This window comes from Chrysemys picta, chromosome 7, assembly GCF_011386835.1.
Source record: "Chrysemys picta bellii isolate R12L10 chromosome 7, ASM1138683v2, whole genome shotgun sequence".
Taxonomy (NCBI): domain Eukaryota; kingdom Metazoa; phylum Chordata; order Testudines; family Emydidae; genus Chrysemys; species Chrysemys picta.
The window spans coordinates 48,602,739-48,630,629 of NC_088797.1; the positions used below are offsets into that span (position 1 = coordinate 48,602,739).

The window sequence follows — 27,891 nt, forward strand, 5'->3', positions numbered from 1 at the left end:
TCTTCTGCTCCCAGCTTTTATAATCTGAGTTATAACACAGATAGCTGCAGTTCTATGCTAAACACAGGAGGAAGAAATCACATCTCTTTCCAGTTCTATGGCAGCCAGGTTTGGAACCCAGGTGTGTGCACTACAGGGCAGCATGGTGAAGACGTGCAAGCCACTCACTGCGGTTAGCTCAGAGATGAAGCTTAGACTACACAGCTTGAAGAGTAAAAATGCTAATATAACCTCACTGTCCTTGACCAATGCCCCCCATCCTGCTTTTTCCTCATTAAAACAGAAGGGATGAGTTGAACAACGTGTAAGGGAAAGGAAGCCAAGTGAATGAAGATGTGAAATGTGCTTCAAACAGCTGCATGCTTTCATCAGACCTTTTATCAGCCTTCCCCCTCCACAAGATGAGCTCATTTTAATCATTAGTGAAACGCTCCTGTTTAAAAAAGCAGGGCCGATGTGAGTGGTATGGTGTGTTAACAGCAGCTCAGGGAGTTCCCTTGAGGAGTGAATGCCAGCCAAAGTTTTCAGAACTCGACTGCGAATGATCTCAGATCAGCATCTGCAAGGGCTCAAGCAATGCTTGGCAGTTAAAAAAGGCATCTTTTCCAGGGCTCTGAGTGCAAGGGTGGGAATATGGGGTTAGATTCTCAGCTGGTGTAAATGAGAATCATTCCATTGATGTCAGAGGAGCAGTGTCAATCTACACCAGATGAGAATCCGGCCTAGAATGTTTTTCCTTCCTGCTCTGAGGTTTGCCTCCCCGCTTTTTATTTTGCACAAATCCTCAAACATTTTTCTGTGCCTTTGACCACTCGCATGTTGCCATACGTTTCAGAGATCTCCTGTATAATACATCTGTTATGCTGCTAAATGTACTAGCTACATCCACGTAGAACATACATAGGCTGCTGAGCATTCCAAGCCCCTTCAGGTAGAAGGCACCTGGTCAACTGCAGAATGTACCAGGTACCTCCAGGCAGAAAGCACCTGCTGTGCTGCCAAATGGGGCCCGTAACTCATATACACTGGCTACAGTGCTGAACATTTCAGATGCAGCAGAGTAGGTGTGCTCCATCTGGATGTTAGACGTACCAGGCACAGCCTACCTTCCACTGCTGTCTATTAAATGATAATGGACAAGAACAGCAGAGCAGGTGCAGTAGAGTGCCAGCAACAAAATGGTTAAGGGCTAAATTTTTCACTCATTGTAGTTAACCCAACACGACTCCAGAGTGACTCCAGATTTACACTGGTTTAACAAAGAGCAGGATTAGGTGCTAAGTAACTAACATGGCTGTCCAACCAATTGTCCTCACCCCATAAACAAGCTCTTTGAACACATTCATTTTCCCTTTGCATTTATTCATGTTATTTTCACGGCAGTCATGCACAGGGACCCCAATCAGATGAGGGTCCCACTATGGTAGGCGCCACACACACAGGGAAATTCAAATGGCATTCTCCACTCCACTGAGAAACCTTCAAACACACACACTCCAGAACAAACTTTCCTCCACAGTCTGCACCCTGACGTATTCATGCCTCCAGTTTATCATATGTCATAGGTCTCTAGCACCTTCCAGCAGTGGGTTTCAAAGCACTTTGCAACCACCAGCAAATTTAGCCTCACAAAACCCCTGGGATGTCAGTAAAGATGGTCACCCCCATTTTATAGAAGAAATTGAGCCTCAGAATGTTAGTGATTTGCCCAAGGTTATATATGGGAGTGTTAGCAGAGCTGGGATAGGATCTAGCTTGTCTGGTTCCCAAATCTATGCCTGAATCACAAGATCACACATCAGAACATAAGATCTGCCAGACTGGATCAGACTCAAGATCCATATAGTCCAGGATCTTGTCTCTGATAGTTACCAGTGCCCAGATGCCTCAGAGGAAGGTGCAAGAAATCCCTCAGTAGACATGTAGATCCAATCCTAATCTCTATTGCATAGGGATTGACTTAAAACCAAAAAGCATGAAGTTTTATATGCCCTCCAAAAATATTATTAGCATTAGCTATTCTTGGATATTCTTGTTATTATAAATGTCTAGTCCCTCTTTGAATCTTGCTAAGCATGACTGTGCAATGATTTCACTGTTTATGGCATTAATAGGATGGTATACTTATGTTGCAAAGTTAGATCAGCCACACTGCACAGCTACATCCATCTGCAAACCCTTTGAATCAACTGTTTTAAATCAGGGCTGGAATTTCAAGTGAGCTCAGCTCCCATTTAGGCACCGCAGTAAGCGGCCAGATCTTCATAAGAGATGAAGACGTTGACTGCTGTGCCCCTTAGAAAGCCTGGCCTCAGGTGTCACGTTGGGAACTGAGCGGGTATGGCAAGGCAGGATCTGATTTTAATTTATGACAAAGCTGAAGTAGCTGGTGCTCCGCATTGTCCCAAAGGCTGGAGGGATCTGCTGTTTGACAGAGCAACAGCCCCAGCTGCTTTGCCCTTTGATCAGTGCAGCAATAGGGGTCAGGAGAGTTGAATTTACAGATTTTGTGGCCTTTTGTTCTATGGCGTTAGAGGAGTTAATCAGACCGACAGCGACTACTGACTTTATACAGTAAAAAGGTCAATGACTTAGGCTAGAGGCTGTATTGCTTTCTGACCGGTTTGGTGGTAATACTCTGAATGCATGTAACACACACACACACGAAATACCAACCATGGGGTGGAAATGTCACCACACCAGGGCAGAGAAGGTTACATAGTGGGGGAGAAGGTCTCACGTTCAGATGGTTTCTGCACTAGTGCATCTGAATCATGGTTCACACCGTTCTTCACCTAACATGGTGTTAATGCCACAGCTGGGGGTGTTTTCGCCATGTATCCAAGACCAAAGGTTAAACTGATGCCATGTGCTAATCTCCACTGAACTTGCAGTGCACTGGATTTAGGGCCCTATGGACTAGTCTAATATACCTTGTTAGCTTTGTATGTAATGAGAGTCACAACGGCAACCTAGAGCTTCAGGCTGGGTGTCAGATGTCCAACAACCCCACTTGCAACCAAAATGCAGTATGTTACTGGCTCTTCAGCAGGAAGGTGTTAATGCAGCCCCAATGCCCATAATGCTGGTGTTATCTTACCTTACTCTGATCCTAATTAACAGATTGAACATAGGCATGGTTACCCACCCATGTGCCTTACTAATGTAGCTTTTACAGCCATGATATTAGTGCCCTCGGCAGCTGTCCCTAATTTAAGCAGTCTGGATTTCTCCAGAACATTGGTACCCTCATTTTTCACCAATGCCTCTAATTAAAAACAGGAGTTCGCAGAGGTGCTCTCCTTATCTGTCTCTAGCCCTAATTAAAATAGCCTGGATGTCCATGACATTGGTGCCTGTTAAACCAGTCAGCAAAAGGTGATGTCCATTTTGGAACTTACTGAAGAATGTGTAGGAGTCATTGTTGCTCAGAAATGTCTCCACATCAAGACCTTCCTGAGCAGCCTTATCCACCAGCTCCTGGCTAGAGAAGGCACCAGCTGCCTCTGTTGGCCCATCTTGTCCATCAGTCCCACCACTGAGGAACAGGACTTCACATTTCCCAAGGTAGTAGCCAGCCCCAGTGGCCTTAGCGCGGTGTAACTCCAATGCCACCTGTAAGGCCAACTCCTGGTTCCTCCCACCCTTCCCATTTCCTTGAAGCTGGACAGTGGTCTCTCCACCAGCCAGCAGGCAAATCGATCTTTCAGACTCCAATCCTTGCAAAGCCTTCAAAGAATCCACAAGGTTCAAACCTGGGATCTCTAGCTCTGCTGCCAGCTTTAGAAGATGTCCTCTCACCTGGTCTCTTAGAGGACCTTCTCCAAGTCCAGCTGTGCTCAAGCAAACAAACTGAATCATCTGGCTGTAGAGTTTGGCTACTCTGCTGACCTCCCCACACACCCCTGCACTCAAAATCAGGGTCCAGTAGCCCAAATCCTCTGCTTGGCGTTTGGCCTCCTCTAAAGCTAAACTGTTTGAACCAATGACAACATTGTAGACGTGGGAATAGTCTTTCGGACCACTGGGATCTGAGACGGAGCTGGACAGCACTGTTTTCACAGATCTGGGCAAGGTGCTCATCAGATTGTATTTTGTCATTATCTGAAGGCAGCCTTGAGCACTGGGGGAACTGTAGACAGTGGGGCCACTCGCAATAATGTCCACTGGGTTGCCAATGACATCAGAGAGGATGAGGCTTAGCACCTAGAAGCAGAAAGGATGACAGATAAATGCAGCGCCTGCTGCAGAGACTCACTGACATGCAAGAGTAGGGTGACCAGACGCCTCGATTTTATCGGAACTGTCCTGATATTTGCTTGTTTGTCCCACGTCCCGACCAATGTTAGGTCGGGACACCGGACAAACAAGCAAATGCTCCGGAGCCCGGAAGTGCTTGTGCCCCCCCCAACTCCGCCCCCTCCTTCCCCCATTGGCTCCCTCCCCAAATCCCCGCCTCTTCCCCAGGCTCACCATTCCTCCTCCCTCCACAAGTGCTGGAGGGAGGCTCCGGAGACGCAGGGGGAGCGCAGGGCCGGGGTGAGTGAGAGTCCGGCCTGGCCCCGAGCGCAGGCAGGACTCAGTCAGGGGGTACTGGAGGGAGAGGAGGGGGGCAGCCTGTGGGGCCAGGCGGCGGCTGTTCTCTCCCCCCTGGGCAGCGGGACTCGGGAGCAGCCACTGCTGCAGCTCCCACTGCCGCTGGGAGAGGAAGCGGCCATGGCGCTCGGCGGCTGCGGCTCTGGCGCCCGGGCCTGCTGCAGGGACCCAGCAGCGCACACGCTGCACGTGCCCAGCCCCTGGCCAGTCGAGTCTGGGCTGGCTGCCCAGCTGGCGCAATCCCGCGGGCGGCCCCGGAGTGGGGGCAGCAGGCCCCAGCCCCCCTGTCCCGCTCGGGTCCCACAGGGGAACGAAGGGGGCTGGGCTGCCGATGCTTCCGCCCCAGGGCTGCCCACGGGATTGCACCAGCTGGGCATCCAGCCCAGACGCGACTGGCCAGGGGCTGGGCACAGCGTGCAAGCTGCTAGGTCCCCGCAACAGGCCCGGGCTCGGGGGGTTTGGGCCCAGGCGCCAGAGCCGCAGCCGCCGAGCTTGGCCATCGGCTGCTTCCTCCCCCCGCGGCAGTGGGAGCTGCAGCAGTGGCTGCTCCCGAGTCCCGCTGCCCAGGTGGGGAGAACAGCCGCTGCCTGGCCCTGCGGGCCACCCCCCTCCTCTCCCTCCAGGTACTGCCCGATTGAGTCCTGCCTGCGCTCGGGGCCAGGCTGGACTCTCACTCACCCCGGCCCCGCGCTCCCCCTGCATCTCTGGGGCCTCCCTCCAGCGCTTGTGTGTGTGTGGGGGGGGTGTTGGTTTATTTATTTATTTATTTAGCTCTGCCACTTTTTTTTTTTGCCCCCCCTGTGCCGTGCCATGCCCTGCCCTCCCCTCCCCCGCGTCCTGATATTTGACCTGGGTGATCTGGTCACCCTATGCAAGAGTGATCAGACCACGTTCTGCATTCAGTTACACTTGTGCAATCCAGCTGATCTCAATGGAGATGCATGGGTGCAAATGATGGCAAATGTGGCCCATTCTGTTTTAAGATAATAGTATAACATATGGAGATATACCTATCTCATAGAACTAAAAGGGACCCTGAAAGGTCATCAAGTCCAGCCCCCTCCCTTCACTAGCAGGACCAAGTACTGATTTTGCCCCAGATCCCTAAGTGGCCCCCTCAAGGATTGAACTCACAACCCTGGGTTTAGCAGGCCAATGCTCAAACCACTGAGCTATCCCTCCCCCGCAATAAGAGCTCTCAAGGCTCTAACCCATGGAATCAAAATGACATTTAATGTTGGACTATAATATAGGAAAGAGTAGCATGTTTTTAGGTGACTCTTCTCCGGCTCCTAACCTGGTATAGATTGAATTGGAGCTCCATTGATAAATACAGTGAGAAAGCCCAGAAGTAAAATACGAGGCCAGATCCTCTGCTAGTGTAAATCCATACAGCTCTGTGGATGACTGCATTTGCTGATTTACTTCAGCGGAGGCTCCAGCCCACTTACTCCAGCTAAGAGGGAGGGATAGGATAGGATATCTCCATTAATTTAATTTAAAAAATTTTTAAGAAGTGGCCCCATCAGATAATAGTGGTGGAGTAGTGAGGGAAAGGCTGCTGTTGAACAAATAATCAGTCTGAATTTCCTTCAGACCACAACGCTGATCTGTCCAGATTGTGGTGGGGAGTCAGCATTCTGCATGTGCACATTAACTGGGGGCTACAGTCATTAGCATGGCTAGTGCTCTCATTTCAATCTATGCACACATTCATTGGACAGTTTAAAGGGGACAAATTTGGCCCAAAATGTAGGTTTTGAAAAGATGAATGAAACCTAAATTAAATAGAAACATTTCCACTATTGTTCTGCTACAAACTGACAATGTTATTGTTTTTCTTAAAAAGAAGAAAGCTGGCCTGTACTGCTTTCAACCCAAATAATCATTGCAGCATTGTGCCAGAGAGCCAGAAAGTGACACTCACTAGAATGTAAAAGGAAACTGACCAGCCAATTTTCATTCCCTAAACCAAAAGAAATGCAGTGACCAGATTGAAAAAAACAAAAAACACAAACACAACTGTGTTAATAATCTCATGTGCTATTGAAAAAGATAAGTAATGATTTTTTTTGGTTTTTGTAAATATGGACCAAATCTTTGAATCCTATGGCTGATTCCTAACTGCATATTCAGGCAGCTAAATAGAAGCAGTGTGATTACCACAGATGCTGATTCCCACTGAATTCATTCGGAGCTGAAGTCATCTGAACCAGTCATTCTCAACCTTTCCAGACTACTGTACCCCTTTCAGGAGTCTGACTTTTGTTGCGTACCCCCAAGTTTCACCTCACTTAAAAGCTACTTGCTTACACAATCAGACATAAAAATATAAGTGTCACAGCACACTACTACTGAAAACTTACTGACTCTCCCATTTTTAATCATATTATTGGAATATGAATATTGTGCTTAGATTTCAGTGTATAGAATATGGAGCAGTACAAACAAGTCATGGTCTGTATGAAATTTTTATTTGTACTGATTTCACTAGTGCTTTTAATGTAGCCTGTTGTACAACTAGGCAAATATCTAGATGAGTTGATGTACCCATTGGAAGACCTCTGCATACCCCTGGTTGAGAACCACTGATCTAAACATCAGGTCATTTCTACTGAGGTCTGTTTTGACCATGACTTTTAATCTCATGGTGTTTCTTTAAAACTGCCTTAGAGCAGAAGCTATGGGCAAGTACGAAGTCTTCCACACTCACCTGTGCAGGATATGCAGCCCGGGCCAACCCTCCACCTTTCAACAAGGAAAGGGCCTTCCGGATGGTGTTGAGCTCCTGTATGGTAGCGCCTCTGGAAGCCAGAAGCTTGGTGACCTTCTCTTTCTCCTCCAAGAGGATTGGAGGAGTAGGAGCAGGCAGTAGGGCTGATCCACCTCCTATAATGCAGGAGAAACCGCAGTGAGTGAATGCACGTGTGTAGCAGGGTGGGAGGAACCCCCCAGCACTGAAATGCTGGCCTCTCACACATAAGGGGCTAAGCAAGGGCATCCTACAGCTGGAGTTTTCCTTCTTCTCTTCCCTCACCATTTTGTTGTAAGGGAATTTAGTGCTGGTGAAAGATGCCAGACTAATAGCCCTGGAGACTGATGTCTTCTGTTTCTCCACAGAGCAGGACTGGATCTCCATGGCAGTCAGTTACACTTGTGCTCAGTGAGCTCACTCACAACGGTGCCTGCATTTTACACCTACTTTGCCTGGCATAAATGAGAATGTGGGGTGCAAGGTGGGGCAGAAACAGGCCCAGGTGCTATTGTTCTCACTACACTTCCCTGCAAATGTGCCTCAAATCTGACTTCAGTGACTGCTAGTCTAAGAGAGGAGGGACTGCAGACTCCATGGCTCACTCAGTGTTTAGCTGCAGGGCAAAAGAGACACTTCTGGCTTCAGTATTTCACTGACCTCATTCATAATGAGCGGCATTTAAAAAAATATAGCAATGTCTAAACCTAAATACAGAACAGCACTACAGCAAAAAGCTTATTGAGAGAGAGGGGAAACAAAATGAGGCTGGATACTATGGTGATGGGTGCATTAGTGATCTGATCAATGGGAGTGGCGGAGCACAACTGACAGCATGATTGGGCCCTTGAAATGCAGTGAAAAAGGAGGGGGGGAAATAGATGGATAAAATAGAGGGTGAGTATGTATAGAAGTATATCAGAAAACTACCATAAAAGGGCAAAGCCTGCTCTGAGGTTTGAGAAAAAGCACCATCAATAAAATATGATGAACAAGAAAAACAAATGAAAGTGCCTGAGTTTCAGTCAATCAGTAGGGATCTGGCTGCGAGGCAGGAGCAGCCAGAGTGGGCTGTGTGGAGGTATGCATTGCATGCTTTGGGAACTGCTGCTGACAGCAAATCCTGGGATGGCCTAGGAGTCTCTTGAAGATATCAGTAGCCAAAGGACAAGAGGAAACTCAGGGGAATCCCCACCAGACATGATTCAAATCCAATTATATCCGTGTCTGGATAATCCTGCAAAATTCTCTCTGAACCATGGCAGAATAGACTGCAGCCAGCTGAGCTGAGCTAGGCAGCTGAGGATCTCGAGCTAGATCTCGCTCAGATGAGGAGCACAATCAAGAACCCCCCAAAATCCCTAAAGAGCAGCTCCAAGTGCATTTGTTTCTTTAACACTGAGCTGCACAACTGGAGACACCTACTCACAGGGGCATGTCTATAGTTGGATATCCACCCAATCAAATAAACGCCACAAGTGCACTGCCGCATTGCTTATGCGCCCAAAGCAGAGCACATCCCCTCAATGTGTGCCCCCCATCTGGGAATGGGGGAATAAGGCACTAAAAGGGGTAATTGCTCCTGGAGGAGTCTGCGGGTTTCAAATGCATGTGCTTAGGGGCTGATCCTACAAGGTGCAGAGCACCTCTTACTTGGCACTGAGTGACTCCTTTTGATTTCGGGAGAGGGGTGGCTGGGTGAGAATGCAGAGCACCTCAGCCATGCTATTTGGCCCCTGGCAGGATCAGTCCCTCAGTGACTCTGAGTCTCAGATGGGGCCTCATTTTTCCAACTTGGGTACCTAAGTTAGTCCTCCATTACAACCTGTGCATTGATGCCCAAGCACCTGCATTTCCTATACCTGCAGTTCTGAGCTCTGCTGTCCTAGCCCAGTGGCTCAACCTTTCCAGACTACTGTACCCCTTTCAGGAGTCTTATTTGTCTTGTGTACCCCAAAGTTTTACCTCACTTAAAAGGTGCTTGCTTATAAAATCAGACATAAAAATACAAAAAAGTGTCACAGCACACTAGTACTGAAAAATTGCAACTCTCATTTTTACCGTATAACTATAAAATAAATCAATTGGAATATAAATACTGTACTTACATTTCAGTGTATAGTATATAGAGCAGTATAAACAAGTCATTGTCTGCATGACATTTTAGTTTGTACTGACTTTGCTAATGCTTTTAACATAGCCTGTTGTAAAACTAGGCAAATATCCAGATGAATTGATGTACCCCTTGGAAGACCTCTGTGTACCCCTGGTTGAGAACCACTGCCCTAGCCTACGTGCCCAAATTTAAGCACGGGGCACCTCCCATTCTGAGGGAAGAAAGCATCTACATGGCTGTGTGATCAGATGACCCAGGAGAGTCTGTCTTTACAAATACAAACATGGAAATACAAGACACTGGTTACACTGACTTCATGGTGTCAACCCGATGTAACTCAGAGTAGACTTGGGCCCCAGGATCCAGACCTCCATACAGCTCAGGCAGCCTCTCCTCAGTGCTTCGCCTTGGGATGGGCTTATATTTGCAGAGCAGTGCTTTCTGATTGCCTGGCACCACCACCTGGCAACACGGTGCCTTGCTGCTTCAAACTGCATGTACTGTGGATTGATATTGCAGGCACGACAGCAGCGAACCACAGGGCAAGGCCTGTGGGCGGAGGGAGAGAAACAGCAACACAACTGGCTGGCCCCAATACTTGGTGTGTCAACACTCTAATGAATAATATAGCATCTCCCATCCCAGAACGCATTCGACTCTTCACACACAGCCCTGCTGGAATGCAGCCACCTCTTGCCTGGGAGGGCACAAAGCAACAGCTGGTGGAGGAGGGAGATTCTAGACCAAGGAATCAATAGTGAAATCCTTGTGACAAGTTCCTCTGAGAGGTGTGATTCGAGAGAAGTGTGTCTGCCCGGGGCCCAAGCTGCTGCCAACTCACGGCTGCTGCCAGAAGACCAGGTACTGAAATGTGAATGAAAGCAGTGAGCTGCCACCGGTGTGGGAGTCGCAATGGGAACAGCTTTGACCCACTTTACGCCTTTCCTCATCTTCTTTTGTAACAGGCAACTTGACCTAGTTTGCCAGGCATGATTCTGGATCTGTTTCCTGCATGCACGAGGAAAGGAAGAAGCCAGGATAGGGAAGAGATAAAGGGAGGAAAGATGGGGCAGAAGAAGGGAGGGCAACAACTGATGGCAGCAACAGGGTCCCACAAGAACTCACTCCCCGCTCCTGGGGTTCCAGACATTACCTGAGATCAGCACAAGGAGGAGGTCGTCAGCTGTCAGGCCTTCAGCTAGCTCCCGAATCATGCTGGCTGCCCTCAGAGCCTCTCTGTCAGGGAGGTTGTGCTTAGCTCCTTCTATGACCTGGATCCTGCTGTGAGGCTTCAGCAACATCTCCCTGCAGGGGTTAGAAAGATGATCAGGCCACTGAAACGTATACCTATCCAGAGCCCGCTTGGCAGCCCCACTCCCACAAGAGGGATTTGGGGGACAAGAGAGGGCCCTGTGACTGAGGTTTATCCAGGTTCCTTTGCTGATCCTGGTCTCTCCCCCATGGGGTCGGGTACACTATGGAGGCAGCACACACAGCCCCAAGGACAGATCTGATGGCCCACAAAGAGGGATGGAGACCAGTCAAGCTGAGCCATGAGTCTTGCACCCATGGTCAAGGGTTAAAGTTGGGAAAGGTGGAGAGGATCCAAGAGGGATTCAGCAGTGACCCGAAGGGGAAAATATATGGCAGGCAGACATTTCTGCAGGAGCCTGGGTCTTCGTATTTGCCTGTCCCCCACCCTTCTCTGCACCCTCCCACCAGAATATCCGGGCATTATCAGTCTTACTCCATTCCCGCCTGCTGCAGGCATGCCCGGATGCCATGGGGGACACTGACAACCCCCTGAATTAGGTGGTCCCCGAGGATCTCCTCTGCCTCGGCTGCCATTCCCAGCACAGCCTTCCCGAAGCCCACCAGATACAGGTTCCTCCTCACAGGGAAAACCCGGTCCCTCACGACCAGCCTGGGGCAGCCATCTGTTTTAAGCACCAGGGCCCTTCTCAGCATGGGGGCCGGCAGGACGACACCCACGGCGCTGCGGAAGAGGTGCAGCCCGTGCTCCCAGAGAGACATACTGCGCGGGTGAGATACTTGGCCCCGATAGGCTGGGATCATGCAGGCTCTATGGATGTTGGGCAGGGCCTTGAGAGCGGAGGTCATGTCTGGCCCACGCTGTCTCTTAGCAGTCAGTCAGCCAGCCAGCCATGTCCTGTAATGAGGGGAAGGAATAGTTAACTACTCAGCCAGCAAGAGGTGGGGCTTTCAATTGGAAAGTGGTGAGCTAGCAAGCTGTGAACCCAATACAGGACTCAGCCTTACTCGGGCAAAACTCCCATGGAAGCCAATGAGTGTGTGCCTGGAGTAGGAGCTAACTAAGAAGCTCTGGATTTGGCCCACAGTATGGAAATCTGGCTTCCCAGCACAGGTAAATCCACTATGCTACCCACATCTGCAGTGCACACCCTTCCCCAGCAGTCTGAGACAGCACCATAGCATTTGTATTTCCTTTATTTTCAGACTTCTGCCATTTGGGGGGTTAACAGTCAGACAACCTGATGGCTCCCAGCTCCCCTCATCCCCCTAATGTTCCCTACAACCCCATCAAACCCCTGCGAGGGCTGAACGTCTGCTGGCTAACTTCAGGTTCATTGTAGATTTCAAACACTGCCCGTTACTTTCACTCACTCATTTCTTAATGAGTTCCCAACATTTGCAGGCTGTTCTCTACCCTTCCGGGGGAAGATTCAGATAGACCATAGCCCCCAGCCCACCTTTTGGCTAAGGCAAAGCCCCTCATCACTGTGGTATCCCAAAGCTCATCTTAGATCATTCACTGTTACTCATTTCCTTCCTATAGTGTCTGATGGAGCCTATGGTAAAATAACAGGTTCAGCATCTTTGTGGCTGGTTGAACTCCTTGATGATGGTTATGTCAGAAGATGCCAGTCACGGGGGTTTTCACAATAAAAAGCAAATCAACTGAAGACAGAAAAATGCTCCAATTTCTTGGCTTTATTACTGGCTCATCATTCTTTAAAATCATGTTCAGACACCAGACAGGCTTGTATGCTTACAGAGCCCAATCCTGCACTCCGCCTCCAGGCAAAACTCCTGGCCAGTTCAGTGTAAAGACAGTAGCCTACTATAAACATTTGGGTCACATTCAATAACAGTCAAGTTGGGAGGGAAACTCCATCTCATCAGCACAGGGGTATTAAGCCCAGTAACTTGTATGCTTGACTAGAGCAGATCTTCCAGATAGCCAGTCTTGATTTGAAGACATCAGGAGATGGAGAATCCCACCACTTCCCTTGGTAGCTTGTTAACTCACTGTTACAAATGTGTGCCTGATTTTTAATATGAATTTTTCTGGCTTCTGCTTCCTACCATGGGTTCTTCTTGTGCCTTTCTCTGCTAGATTAAAGAGCTTTTTAATACCTGGTATTTTCTCCCTGGGAAGGCACTTCGACACCTCTGATAAACTGAACAGACTGATCTACTTAAACTGGCTTTTGTAGGCCTTACTGGAGCCCGAGGCATAACTAGCAGTATGAACCAAAGGCTATAAAACAAAGCAGGCCTGGCCTTGGCAGAATAGTAACACACCAGGTATCGGCTAACCAAGTAAGCACATTCCTGACCGGAGAGGATGGTACAAAAACACCGAGAATTCTCAAGTACCTACATAAACAAATTCCGAAGAGATTTTGCAGGCACACACCGAAACCCCAGTAAGATAAGGAGGGATGACGAGATAACAGAGGAGGATGTTTTGCTCGAATTAGCAGGTACAAGGTGTAAGGGTGGTAACTAACATCATCTGGAGTGATGTTTGTTTGTATCGAGGTATAAAAGGAGAAGTTATAGGAGGGGCAGCTTTATGTTGGCCAAGGGGACAGGATCCTGGTGTCCTGACTGAGCCTTTACTTTGTCACAGGCATACATGAATTAGTGACCCTGTGACCCGGTAGACAGGGCACAAGTACCGTGCTTTGCTGACAATAAACCTGGGCGAGTGCCTTCGCCACCGAACTGAGCCCAAGGTCTTTCTTTGCAAACATCAAGGTCTGCTGAATGAATATGCTGCACTGTCTGCTAGCATAGCTGACATCGGAGCTCCAAGAACAGCACTGAGCAGCTATGTGTCTCTGACAAACACCAGAGGGACACTGTAACGTCACTACACTGAGGAAGTTAGAGAGTATCCTGTTTCATGCATAACCTATGTAGATATATATATGCCCCCCCCATCTTCATAGGAGCTATGCACCTCATAGTCATTAATTAATGTAACCTCATAATATCCCCGTGAGGCAGGGAAGTGCTATTAACTCCATTTTACACATGGGAAACCGAGGCATGGAGTGACTAAGTGACTTGCCCAGGGTCAAAAGGGGAGTCTGTGACAAAGCTGAGAAATAAGCCCAGCTCTGCTGGGTGTGAGTCCGGCACCACAGCACCACACTTCCACCACCTCACCATGTGGACATCCCTACAGCGCAGTGAAAGTCCTAGAATGCAGCACTCTGGTACCGTCATTGCACTGTGGCAGTGGTCACATGGCAAGTTGTTGCATAGCACGCTGGCGCGCTGTAGAGTCACACCGTCACTTGCCATGGAAATAATGTGGTATGTGAACAAGTGCTCAGAAATAACAATGATCCACTAAACAGGGAACATAACAGGCAGAGTTCTTCAAGACAGCATCAGCCTGAATACACTCGAGGGCAGATCCCACAGAGGAAATGGCCACCCTATTTTGTGAGATGGTCTCCATTTAGGGGAAAAAAAACAAAACAAAACAAAAAAAAAGAGGACATTTTATCCCCCAACACAATAAAGAGTGGGGTGTGAGCAGCTGGAGGGAGAATTCACGGGTGGCCCAGATAAACAAAACCAGAGAACCCAGCCATGTCTCTGGCCAAATTCCCTTCATGCAGTTTAGCAATCAGTAAACACCAAACAATGGACGCATGGCAGCTCTTCTGTCTCAAGCAGGCCCTGTTCTGGGTTCCAGCTGGCAAAACTCTTGTCTCTGCTTCTCGTGAGAGTAGCTCAGCCTTTCGAGGATCTGAGCCCAGGCAGGCTTAGCGACGCTTGGCTGCCTCGACACACGGAGCCTCTCCCTGCTGGGAATTCACCCAGGAAAACCACACCACTGTCTGATTCAGAGCTGGGCCATCACTAGGACGAGAGGTGGTAAGGCTGAGGTACCCTGCTGGAGGCACTAAATGACTTGTACACCCTGTCACAGGGGATGGGGGTTAGAATTACCTTCCAGTTGCGTCTTCCTCCAGAGAATGCACAAGTGAATGCTCTTCCAGGAGAGCTCAAGAGTCCAGAGGTCTCTTTATCGAAACACTCCCACAAGGTAACAAAGGTTTAATAATTAAGAGAGTGAGGCCCTCCTAAAGCACCTCTGAGCTCAGATCAGTGCAGCGCCTCTTTCCACCACTGAGGAGCTCAAACCCAGAGCCCCCATTAAGAGCCTCCAAACCCACAGACTTTGATAGTCAAAGCAGCCTGTGCGTGCTGATCGAACCCCATGGTGGAACAAGGGCTTGAGAGAAATAACAAGGATTTGCTCAGTGCTGAGGGCAACAGCATTTCAAAGTGAAATAACAGGGGTGGAGGGAAGAGGGCCTAAAGGAGCTCCCTTGGTGGGTCACCCAGGAGGATGAGAATGCAATGGGAGCTTGCTTCCCCCTTTCCTTCCCTCCCACCCTGTTAATCTCTAAGATCTCACCTATGCCAGATGCTATAACCAGTTAAACAGCAGCCTTAGCACTGGTGAGACTCCTATCTCTGATCAACCCAGTATCATTGTGATGATTTCCGCTGTTTGAGCAGTAAAAGCTTTTTTGAAGGCAAAAGATCCAGCACAGGGCACCCAAGTCATGACAGCAGAACATTTAGCATCCTGTTGATTCAAAGGAAGGACCATAATTAACTACAGTAGAACCTCAGAGTTATGAACTGACCAGTCAACCAAACACCTCATTTGGAACTGGAAGTATGCAATCAGGCAGCAGCAGAGACCAAAGAAGTATTTCCTCTGAACAGCACTGAGGCTTTCTACCTCTGATCGCAATGACAGACAATGCAGACACAGAGCAATCTGCCTATGAGCACCTGTAATTACATTGCTAACATTGCTTGGTATACTATTTGTGGTATACTAGTGATGTAAATCTGTCTTCTGCACTTTGAACTCAGGTTATGTTTATGCAAGAAAGGACCTGACCCAAGGAGACCATTCATGTCAATGGGAGTCTTTCCAGTGCTTTCAACAGGGTTTGTTTTTTTTAAGCACAATCCATAATGGGCCAGATTCTGATCTCTTTTACATTGGTATAAACCCAGGGTAACTCCACTGATGTTAAGAGTTACTCCAAATTTACACTACCGTAACCAAGAGCAGAATTCAACACGGGCACAGTAGCATTGGGGTCTCGCTGCGTAACACCCTTTCCTATCAGCCCAAGTTAGTGGTTGCTACTAATGAGCTGATTGATCCACTTATTTTTTATTTATTGATACCAGCCACCAGCTATTAAATGTCATTGGACATCAGTTACAAGTCAGAGTAACAAGATTCAGAAGATATTCTTTGAAATCCTATTCATTTCACCAGGGCTTTAGAAACAAAGGCAGCAGAACTCCACTTAACTGTATGTCTATTTCAGAGTTAGCCCAGCATAAAAAGGGAGTTTAAATGCTGCCATTTAGGGCACCATCGGGAACTATGGGTCTGGAAATGACTTAGCTGCTTGAGCTAGCCAATGCCTAGCATAAGGGAAGTTATGCCATCGCACATCTGGTTTTTCTTCTCTCCACCTGCTGGTTGGGGAAATAAACCCACTCATCTGGGCTGATGGAGAGGATCTTGGAGAAGATGGTGATTTATACTAAAGATCATAGAGCCGAGAAGCGTGGTCCAAGTATACTAAAGATGTTATTCTTGCACCATTTTAAGAACGCTCCAATATTAATTTTTCTTGTGCCCTTTTTGTTTTTTTATTCTGCATTAGAGCCATGATAGCCTGAGTGGAAATGACCAAGTCACATTCCCGAGGCCCTGCCATGGCCCAGACCTTGCAGACTTCCTCAGTCCCCACTGCCTAGCACGGGGGTGGGCAAACTTTTTGACCCGAGGGCCACATCTGGGTGGGGAAATTGCATGCAGGGCAGGGGGTTGGGGTGCGGGAGGGAGTGCGTGGTGTGGGAGGGGTTGTGGTATGCGGGAAGGGGCTCAGGGCAAGGGGTTGGGGTGCAGGGGGGGTTCGGGGTGTGGGCTCCAACCCGGCGCCGCTTACCTCAAGCAGCTCTGGGGTGGCAGGAGCATGCAGCAGGGCTAAGGCAAGCTCCCTGCCCTCTTCCCCCTCCCTCTCTCCCCACCCCAGGGGCCGCAGGGACGTGGTGCTGGCCGCTTCCGGGAGTGGCGTGGGGCCAGGGCAGACAGGGAGCCTGCCTTAGCCCCATGGGGCTGGCAATCCCGCAGGCCAGCTTAAAAGCCCTGATGGGCCGGATCCAGCCCGCAGGCCATAGTTTGCCCTCCCCTGGCCTAGCAGAATGTTTGATTTGGTGTGCATCCTTTCAGAAAGTTGTCCAAGAGTCTACATTAAACTTTGGAGGAAAACAATCCTGAGAACTGCCTGTTCTGAGTGAGGATTGAAGGAGGATTGCAAGGGGTTTAGATTAATCCCCTTTAAATGAAAACTTCCTGAGCTTCCATTAATGAATGATGTCCCCAATCTGCATATTAATGTGCATAAGTTAACATTATAAGATCTAGCGCTCGCTCTTCATAAAGCTCCTCAATCTGCAGCTGCCCACCAGCTTCAAGTTCCATGATTAACTTTCTCAACACAAGACACCAAAAACCTCAGATCCCAACTTCCATCTTCTAGGGAGGGGACTTGGCGATGATAAACTACAGGCAAAAGACTGTTTCTCATTAACTTAGATAACAACTAGGAATTGAAATCAAACCAAACTCTGCAAGCAAAGAGACAGATTCAGGTGGATGGGTCCAGCAGTCAGGTATCAGGGTAAGAAGTGTAATCTAAGGGCAGGTCTATACTTAAAATGCATGATGCAGCCACATTGCGGTAGCATTTTAATGAAGACGCTGTAAGCCAGGGGCTCTCAACACAGGGTACACGTACCTCTGTGGGTATGCAGAGGTCTTCCAGGGGTACATCAACTCATCTAGATATTTGCCTAGTTTTACAAACAGGCTATATGAAAAGCACTAGCGAAGTCAGTACAAACTAAAATTTCATACAGACAATGACTTGTTTATACTGCTCTATATACTATACACTGAATTGTAAGTGCAATATTTATATTCCAATTGATTTATTTTATGATTATATGGTAAAAAGGCAGCAATTGTTCAGTAACAGCGTGCTGTGACACTTTTGTATTTTTATGTCTGATTTCATAAGCAAGTAGTTTTTAAGTGAGGTAAAACTTGGGGGTACACAAAACAAATCAGACTCCTGAAAGGGGTACAGTAGTCTGGAAAGGTTGAGAGCCAGTGCTCTAAGCTGATGAGAGAGAGAGAGAGAGAGAGAGAGACGCCCGTCAATTTAGTTAATCCACCTACGCAAGAGGCAGTATCTACATTGGCAGGAGAAGCTCTCATGCCAACATAGCGCTGTCTACACTGGCGCTTAGATCAGTATAACTACATTGCTCAGAGGTGTGAATAATCCACACCCCTGACTGACGTAGTTATACCGAAGTAATTTGGTAGTGTAGACCAGGGCTAAGTATTAGATAGCTAGGTAGACAGACAGTAATCTAAGTCTAAGGGAGTGTGAACTAGTGTAATTTACATCCTAGGAGACTGGACAAAGGTGTAAGAATGCGTAAATTAAAGTAGAGGATGGTCTAATTTTATTTAGAGCTTCCTACATACTCTTGCTACTCCCCTTTCTTCTTTGGTGCATAAAATACACTATCACACACCCTCCTCCCACTGAAGTCATGGATCATCAGGATACATTTCCTCCTTTTCCAGAACTACCATGGGTGTTCTGCCATAGGACAAGGAACTGTCTCAGTGTGGTCTACACTACAGAGTTAGGCTGACATAAGGCAGCTTACGTTGACCTAATTATGTCAGTGTATGCAATGTAACCAGGAAGATATAAGCCCTTGTAGTAGAGGCCTGGTATAAGGCAGGACCTGCTCACAGAATTTGGCAAGAACAGGGCTACTATTGCAGAAATACACATCCCTAAGAAATGCTAGTCACAGAGTGCTTATGCAAACACATCCCGATGTCAAGTGGTACCAAAACATCTAAATATCAAGGATGGTACAAAAACATTTCCCAAGGATAACAGGAACACACTCACCACTTCTAAAAAATAAGGTCAGAATAACAGTACAGGCAGTCCTCGGACTTACGACACAATTGGTTCCTTACAATTGTGTCATAAGTCATAAAGTCGGAACTCGGAACCGCAGTCTACTCCATTGTGGGACCAAGCATCATAAACTCAAAACCTATAGTCATAAGTCGAATCAGGGTGTCAAAGTAGAAGTGGCGCATTCATCGTAACTCGAATGTCGTAAAGTTGAGGACTGCCTGTACGTAATAAAAATGTTTTGATCAAACCAACATGTGCAAAATAATGGGCAATACCTAGCAACGTCAGGGGGCAGTAACTAACTATGTCAAAGGAGCAGTACTAACTTGGTTGTACTGAAGTATAAAAATGTATCTCAAAAGGAGTATCTTTAGCCAGCCTAGGGAGCAGTGGAAAGTCCCACCACTAACTGAGCTGCGTCCATTCTCACGAGCATACATATCTTAGTATCCTTGTCGAGTCTGCCAGGTGCTATTACCATGCTTTGTCGACAATAAACCTGGCTGGGTACCTTCATTGAAAACTGAGTCTATGAATTTATTGGGCAGTTTAATTAAGGTCTGCTATCTCTGCAGAGCTAAAACAGCACACTAAATAAACACACACACACAACCAGCATCTGACCACATGCACTACAGCCTTGCTCTCCCCAATGTAAGTGCCCTACTACACTAACATAATGCTTCACCTCCATGAGAGACATAGAGCTTATGTCAGCATAGTTAGGGTGACCCAGTGTCTGTGTAGACACTTCGGGTTACTTACATTGGCTGTCATTCTTTTCAATTTCACAGCTGGGTGCTTGAGCCAAAAAATTGACAAGAAAGCCCCACAGCTCAGGCTGTCACCACTGGGCGGTGGGGGGACTCTTGCTGGGATGGGGCCAGCTAGGAATCGGCACCTGGAGCTGAGAGGCCAAGCTCTCAGCCCAGGACCATCCCTACCAATTATGGTGCCCTACGCAGCCCGAACACCTGTCCCCCTCCGCCGAAGGTCTGGGCTGCGCTCAAGACCTGCAGGGTCAGGGAGGCAGGAGCTGTGGGGGGCCACTTTGAGGGGCCCCACAGGCCCAGGGTGGCCTGGGGGATTAGCGGGGGGCCTGGCACCAGCAGCAGGAAGCAGAACAACCCAGCCCGCTCCACTCCCCCCACTCCAGACATGTTGCTCAGGGAAGGGGGTTTGTGGGAAGGGGTCCGCCCCCCCCCCACCTACCGGCAAGGGGAAAGACCACCCCCTGCACTCACCGGCAGTGGGAAGCGGAACAACGCGGCTGGGAGCTAGCGGAGTGGAGTGCGCTGGGACCGGATTGCTCCGCTTTCCACCGCTGCCGGTGAGTGCGGGGTCGCTGGGGCAAGAGGCTGGGGGAGAGGGAGGTGGAATGGGGGCAGGCCAGGGGCAGAGCAAGGGGGAAGATTAAAGCAGGGCAACGGGAGTTGTCCCAGGCCCCACACCCCCCAAGGAACAGCCCTGCCCCTTGCAGTGGGCGCAGCCCGCGGGGGGGCCAGCCGGAGGATCAGGCTGGCCGCCACAGCTGGTGCTGCCGCGTATGCGGCACGCAGCTGCCTAGGGCACCATGAAATTTGTGGCAATTTGGTGCCCCAAATGTCACGATACCCTACCCAGCTGCACATTCTGCGTATGCCTAGGGAGGGCCCTGTCTCAGCCCCCTCACTGCCCCTCTGAAGTCAGAGGAAGCACTCCTGGTAAGGATGCGGTGTGCTGACAGGAGGGGCAATGCAGACATGAGCTATCACAGAATTACTAATATAGGTCAACTGAAGTTTGTAGTGTAGGCGTGATAAAGATTCGTTCTAAGTGACTTCCCAGTAAGCCTGCAGCACTGGTCCCAGTACAGACACCAGCACTACTGGGCCCAGTACTGGGGTCTATACTGGAACCGGTGTCCCCCGCACTGGTCCCTTGTTACGGGGGCCTGGAGGGCCAGGCAGCCTGAGCCTGTGGCTCCCAACACCCTGCTCGGCTGCAGCAGGGCCACCATCTGTAAGGCCGGGGCGGGGGAGACCCGCGTGGCAGGGGGTCCAACCGCAGGGCCCCAGGCTACTTCCTACCAGCGTCTGGGCGGAGCCCCGCTAGGCGACAGCGTCCCGGGCTTGGCCAATCAGGCGCCTCCGCGGCCGGGCAGAGCAGGACCCCCCGCACAGGGAGGTGAAAGCTGGCAGCGGCCGTGCGCGCACCGCAACAGAAGCGAGCAGGAAGCTCCACCCCATCCCCAGCCAGCGGAAGAGAGTCAGGCTCCCCCCTTGTCCCATCCCTCCAGGCTTGCCATTGGCTGCGGGCAAAAGGGGGCGGGGCTATCTGGGCCAGGACAGAGACTATGTTTAATCTCTCATGTGCTGGCTGGTAGCGGCTCTGCTTCATCAGACCCCTATGTCGCCGGTTCCAGGACCGATCCCAGTAAGATCCCACCATTGGTGGCAGTACAGACCCAGTACTGGTCCCACTACACCCCAGTAATGGTCCAAGTACAAACCCCAATAATGGTTCCAGTAGTGGTCCCAGGAAAACTCCAGCACTGGCCCCAGTAGAGTCCCCACTCCTAGTTCCAGTAAGTCCCCACTACTGGTTCCAGTATATACCCCAGTACTGGTCTCAGTACTGGTCCTAGTAAGACCCCCAGTACTTGTCCCACTACTGGAACCAGTATAGACCCTAATACTGCTCCCAGTAAAACCAGAACACTAGCCCTAGGACTGATCCCAATACAGACCCCAGTACTAGTCCCAAGTAGACACCCCAGAACTCATCCTAATACTTGTCCCAGTGAGACCATAGTACTGGTTCCTTTATAGACCCCATTACTGTTCCCAGTACTGATAGTAAGAGATCAGTACTGGTCCCAATAACACCATAGTACTGGTCCCAGAATATACCCCAGTACTGGTCCTAGTAAAACTCCATTACACTAATCCCCGTATAGATCCCAGCAGTGGTCCCAAGTACAGATCCCAGTACTGATCTCAGTACTGGTTCCAGTAAGACCATAGTACTGGTCCCATTATAGACCCCGTACATTTCCCAGTACTAGTCCCATTATAGAGCCTAGTACTGGTCCCAGTACAGACACCAGTACTGGTTGTAGTACTGGTCCCAGAAAGATCCCAGCACTGATCCCAGCAATACCCCCAATTACTTGTCACAATACTGGTCCCACTATGACTCCAGTACTGGTCCAAGTGTAAAGCCCTGTACTGTTCCGAGTACTGGTCCCAGTAAGACCCCAGTACTGGTTCTAGTACTGGTCCCAGTATACACCCTGGTAGTGGTACAGTACTAGTCACAGAACTGGTCCAAGTAAGATCCCAATACTAGTCCCAGTATACACTCCAGTTCTGGTCTCAGTACAGGTCCCAGTATAGACCCAGTGCCAATCCCAGTATAGTTGGTAGTACTGGTTGCAGTAAGACCCCAGTACTGTTCCCAGTATAGACCCTAGTACTGGTGCCAGTATAGACCTCACTACTTGTCCCAGTACTGGTCCCAGTATAGAACTCAGTGCTGGTCACAGGATGAGTTCTGAGGGTCTTACTGGGACTAGTAAAGTAACCAGTATTGGGGTTTTAGTGGGACAACTACTGATCTCTATACTAGGACCATAACTGGGACCAGTTGTAGGGCCTATACTGGGAACCATATTGGATCTTACTGGGACCAGTATGGGGACCATTACTGAGGTCTTACTAAGACCAATACTGGGGTCAATACTGGGACAATTACTATGACTAGTTCTGGGGTCTATACTTGGACCAGCGCTATGACCAATACTAGAGTCTTACAGGGACCAGTACTGGGGCCTATATTGGGACCAGTACTAGGGTCTATACAGGCACCCTCCAGGCACTTTAGTATCTGAGCGTGGCAGGGACTATAGTTTAATAGAATTAAAGCTGCACCTTTAAAATAAATTACAAAAATCATTAAGAGCCCTAGGCGGGTCTGTATGGGGTCCCCCAGTTGCTGTGAATAAAGGAGGTGGGTATAGAGTGCCTGGTGTGGGGCTGGACTCATTGAGGTTGGGGGTCTCAGATGTAGGACCAGATTCTCTTTTTGGCTAACCCAGCAGAAGAGGCACAGAGTGGGTGTATCTAAGGTGGCATATGTGGAAGGAAGGCACAGCGGCACCTCATAAGAGGACACTGATCCATTCATCCAGAGATGCCCCAACATGGTGAGGATTTCTCTGAGGAAATCAGGGTACTTTTGATTTCGGGGGCTCACACTGGACGACAAACCTGCCCCCATCCCTTTCCTGAGGAGACTATTCAGAGGACTACATGGCAAATCTCCTGGGGGTTTCAGCAGAAGTTGTCTCCTTCCTTGGTCTTCGTGGAAAGGGACAATAGACCTCAAAGGCTGGTGCAAATGGCGCAGGTTTGCTTTAGATATAGGCTGGATGGATTCATGCTCCCAGAAAGCCCTGTATTCCCCTCATGTTGAAGTGCCATTGCTGCTTCTGTCTCTCACGATGGAGTGGGCAAACAGCACCACACTCAGTTTCTAAATATTTTATTATAAGCATTAAAATAGTGACAAGGAAACTGGAGAGAGCCAGGTAAGTTTGAGCAGCTAATAAACTGCGCCTCGTTTCTTGAGGTCAGGCTGGAGAGCTCGTAAAACTAGGCTGTTTAGAAACGAAGAGTCTGAAGGGAACCCAGTGCAAAGTACGTAGTCCCGAGCAGCACGGTGCTCACAGCAGAGCTACAACTGCAGGCTATGCTGACAGGGAAGGTGGCTAATGCAAACTTTGGTTCTCTCCTCAGAATCAGCTTATAACAGGGGTAGGCAACCTTTCAGAAGCAGTGTGCCGAGTCTTCATTTATTTACTTTAATGTAAGGTTTCGCGTGCCGGTAATACATTTTAACGTTTTTGAGAAGATCTCTCTCTATAAGTCTATATATTATATAACTAAACTATTGTTGTATGTAAAGTAAACAAGGTTTTCAAAATATTTAAAAAGCTTAATTTAAAATTAAATTAAAATGATGATCTTACGCCACCAGCCTGCTCAGCTCGCTGCCAGCCTAGACCGGCAGCGGGCTGAGTGGGGCCTGACCTCTGAAGCCCCCCTCACTCCCAGAAGGGTGGGTGTGGGGGGCTTCTGAGGTCAGGGCAGAGGGCTGGGGGTGTGTGGAGGTGCAGGGCAGAAGGCTGGAGGTGTCGGGGGCTTCAGAGGTCAGGGCAGAGGGCTGGAGGAGTGGGGGGGTGCAGGGCAGAAGGCTGGGGGTGGGGTGGGTCAGGGCAGAGGGCTGGGTGTTGGGGGGGGAGGGCAGAAGGCTGGGGTGTGTGTGGAGGTGCAGGGCAGAAGGCTGGGTGTGGGGGAGGTTCAGGGCAGAGGGCTGGGGTGCTTGGCTCATGGGGGTGCTCCCAGCCCCCTGCCCTCTGCCCTGAGCGGCTCATGGCAGAGGGCTGGAAGGGATATGTCCTGTTCCACCCCCTGCCCCAAGGCCTGTCCCTACCTCTTCTCTGCCTCCTTTACCCAGGGCCGGCTTTAGCAAGGGGCTGCCGTGTGCCGACTGGAGCTCCGGCCGGGAGAGCAGGGCCGCAGGGCTTTTGCGGAGCAGCGAGCACGCTGCCACTCCTCCCTTTGCAAGGGCCAGCGCAGGGAAGGAGAGGCAGGAAAGCAGGCTGCACCACGGCTGGGGGAAGAAGCGGGGGAGGGTGGGAGCTTAGAAGCTGCAGGACAGAGCTTCTGCCTCCTGCCCCAGCAGTGGAGAGCGGTGGGCGGGGGGGCTGAGTGCGGCTGGGGGTCGGAACCGCGGCAGGCAGCCGCGTGCCATTCAAAATCGGCTCGTGTGCCGTGTTTGGCACGCGTGCCGTAGGTTGCCGACCCCTGGCTTATAACAAACCAATGAACCTTGGGGGAAAATGCTCCCCTCCCCAAGGCAAAGCCAAATAAAATATTCCTCAACCACGCATTGAATTTTTAAGGACCTAGAGCTGGTTTGGAGAGGCAAGCTTTGGGAGCCAAGAGCTACTTACATGAGCTGGCTCCATAGACAGCACAACTTTAGTTCCCCAAATGGACCAAGGCAGACACCAGTATAGTCCAAGTCTGAAGTATAACTTCACAGGCTGGTTCAGGGGAGGGATAGCTCAGTGGTTTGAGCATTGGCCTGCTAAACCCAGGGTTGTGAGTTCAATCCCTGAGAGGGCCATTTAGGGATCTGGGGAAAAAAATCAGTCTGGGGATTAGTCCTGCTTTGAGCAGGGAGTTGGAGTAGATGACCTCCTGAGGTCCCTTCCAACCCTGATAGTCTATGATTCTACACGTTGCTAGCCTGTCTCCCCAGGCCAGGAAGAGCTACCACCACACTGCCCTTCCTTCAAGCACAGTTCATTCTTCAAACAACTCACAAAGCAACACCCAACCCAAACAATTCCCCTGGCCAGAGCAGGATGTAGGGACCTGCAGAGAACCAGCCACAGAACTCAGCCTGCTTCCTACAGCTCCTCTTTCAGGCCTTTATAGGAATCACCTCACCCCTTCCCAGCTGCAGCTGCTAATCCCCTCTATCTGGCCCAGATAACTGTTCCGAAAGAGGCTCTGTCTCTGAACAGGGCTGGCTGGCCCCCGACCTGCTGTCCCTTACAGGGGCAGAGTACCCTCTGACAGATCGTAACAACTGTTTTGCTCTTCTCTCTCTGATCTTCCTTTTCCCTTGAAAAAGGGCATCACAATACCAGATTTATCCCTCCATTGACTCTGTAGAGCAAGGCCTGGGGTACATTTTCCTCTGCCTTTGGATTTGGCTAAAGGGTATTGAGAGAGCAAAGGAAGGGGGAAGGACAGGAGAGGGGAAGAATTTGAAGCTTCCCTGTTCCTTTATCCTTGAACAGATCCCTTGATCTACCCTTTGAAGTGTCACCCAGGGCCTGACCCAAAGCCCATGGGGCTCTCACTGTGGAAAACACTAAGTGAAGTTCTCCCTTTGTCCACGAGGTGGGGCCCTCCCACCACATTTTGCAAAGGTGAATTTCACATCTATATGCTGTCAAGATAATACCTGTAAGTGTAAACATGACCACAGTTCTTCAGAAACCTCCCCTGCTGCAAACAGTGACACTGCAAAAGATGTGCAGCTAGTTGAATCCCAACACAGGCACTAATAGCACAAGTATTAGCTAATTCAGAGCTCTCAGAGGCTAAATGCCAGGATATTTGCGGTGAAAACACAGGCCCTCTCCTTAATTTCTCAGAGCTGTGCCCTCAGGTGTCTGTCTCCATGTCTTCTTCCTTCATCGCTCTGCCATCTTGACCCCTCCACTCACACATTTGGCTCCATCACCTCTCCCCTGCCCCACGCTTCTGGCTCCATCCATCTCCTCAGTCCTCATGACTGCCCTGCTCTGATATAGGAATCCATGGGAATAGGTTTAATCTCTGGCAACAGGTCCCTCAGGCAACTCTGCACCGAACCCTGGCAAAGGGTTTATCCTCTGGAGCTTCCACAGAGAGGATTTCCCCCCAGGAACATCAGAAAACTATAGACAAAGGCCAAGAGAGCTCCTCCCACCCACCACTGGAATTAGCCAAGATCAAAAGAAGAGGGTACGAGTGGGACTTTGATGGAGTTAAAGAGAGGGAAAGACAAGGGAAGCTGATGGTAAAGGAGGGATTGGCTAGACAGGGCCCCAGTCCTGACACCCCTTTCCACCAGCTGGCCCTGATGGTTGAGTCCCACATGAAATGCTACTGCCATGCCAACCTGGGGAACAACTGCTCCTCATATCACTCCTTTCATTTCCCATTGTAGCCTGCCCTCATCGCAACAAAGGCCTTGTTCTACAAAAGCCGAAACTGTGCAGGTGGGTCTCCTGGACAGGTCTCTATTAGAACAATGGTGGCTGCAAAGAGGGGGATGAGGGAGCTGGAAATAAAGCATGGGAGCACCATGGGGCAAGGAGGACACATGGCCCATCAGCAGACTTACTGCTTTTGCTGGTTGGAATCTCCTAGTTTTGTCTACCCATTCTGGGGCGTTGGACTGGCTGCTAACTGCGAGTGCTAAAGGGCTCCAGAAGGCTATAGACCTCAAAGGGACGGTGATGCACACATATTCAGCTCCTCAAAGGCTGATTGATTTAAACGGGAATGAGGTGCCTAAATATCTGTGAGGAAGGATGTTGGCCACAGAGAATAGTGAGGGCAGCCCATCTGAGTGGCTACATTCCCTCCACAGTCAAACCTCTGTGGAAATTCAGAGACTGGGACAGGTTTATCCTTAGTGTGACTCCATCAGCTACTAAAGAACCACTTTAGGGAAGGTCTTGGGCCCACTCTTCAAGGAACACCCCGGAAGGGGAATCCATCCCTCAGAGGAGTAACTCTCCAGGGCATAAGACAAATGATGCTAGACAGACAGCAAAAGCAAGAGGCATTTTCCATGTACTGAACTGAACCGTGCAGGCACCATAGACACCAACAAAGCCCCTGAATGGTCATTGGGATCTAGTTCTGCGCTAAAGGGATGAGCTATTCATTCCACTGGAACGGTGAATGCCCCACTGGTTTGTCATTGGAGTGGATGGATCTCAAATTCACCCTTGACCTAGCCTGGCAAGGTTCTGCCAATATCTTCTGCATGCGGGAGAGGACTCTGCCTAGCCAGTGGAGTGAGTGGCTCAGATGGATGGGCCTTTTCTTTGCATTGAAGAAGCATTTTCTTTGCATTGGGCTGAGGAGGGCTGGGCAGGAGCGGGGTTTATGTTATGAGGCCTTCACTCTGGAAGGACAGCAATAGCACTGTTGTTCAGTGAATGGCTGGATGATTGGTGAGGCCTTTCCCCGCAGGAGCTGAGAATGGCTGGTGTGGCTTTTGCGAGAGTGATCACGCCTCTGGTTATTATCTCACCACTTAGGCGCCAAGCTAATGCTGCAGCAAGCGCAGTTAAAAATAGAACCGCAGGAAAAAGTTACAATTAAATAAAATTACCTTTAAACAGCTATTTCAAGGCAATACCGAAATAAAATGAGAGGCTGCATTAATGATTGTACAGAGATGCAGAGAAGTAGTGCTACAGAAGGGAAGAGAAATTATCTAGATGGTCTGAGGTTTGTTCATTC

The 27,891-nt window shown here is 49.5% G+C and overlaps 1 protein-coding gene across 5 annotated transcripts in view; it reads right to left on the reverse strand.

Annotated features, from left to right (window-relative positions):
• The window catches only part of GLYCTK (glycerate kinase), a 36,992-nt gene extending 15,927 nt beyond the window's left edge, over positions 1 to 21,065 (reverse strand). The window contains exons 1-5 of one of the 5 annotated variants that reach the window (XM_005285248.5): positions 20,878 to 21,064; positions 11,212 to 11,634; positions 10,618 to 10,769; positions 7,310 to 7,485; positions 361 to 4,206 (exon numbers count right to left, since the gene is read on the reverse strand). In XM_005285248.5, the coding sequence (XP_005285305.1) occupies positions 3,304 to 4,206; positions 7,310 to 7,485; positions 10,618 to 10,769; positions 11,212 to 11,585 (1,605 nt within the window). In that variant the 5' untranslated portion in view covers positions 11,586 to 11,634; positions 20,878 to 21,064 and the 3' untranslated portion in view covers positions 361 to 3,303. Of the gene's footprint in view, positions 1 to 360; positions 4,207 to 5,909; positions 6,053 to 7,309; positions 7,486 to 10,617; positions 10,770 to 11,211; positions 11,635 to 14,699; positions 15,104 to 20,877 lie in introns of those variants that run through there. The other 4 variants (XM_024108767.3, XM_065551379.1, XM_008172078.4 and 1 more) reach the window with 4 other exon arrangements.
• Positions 21,066 to 27,891: the final 6,826 nt, after the last annotated feature.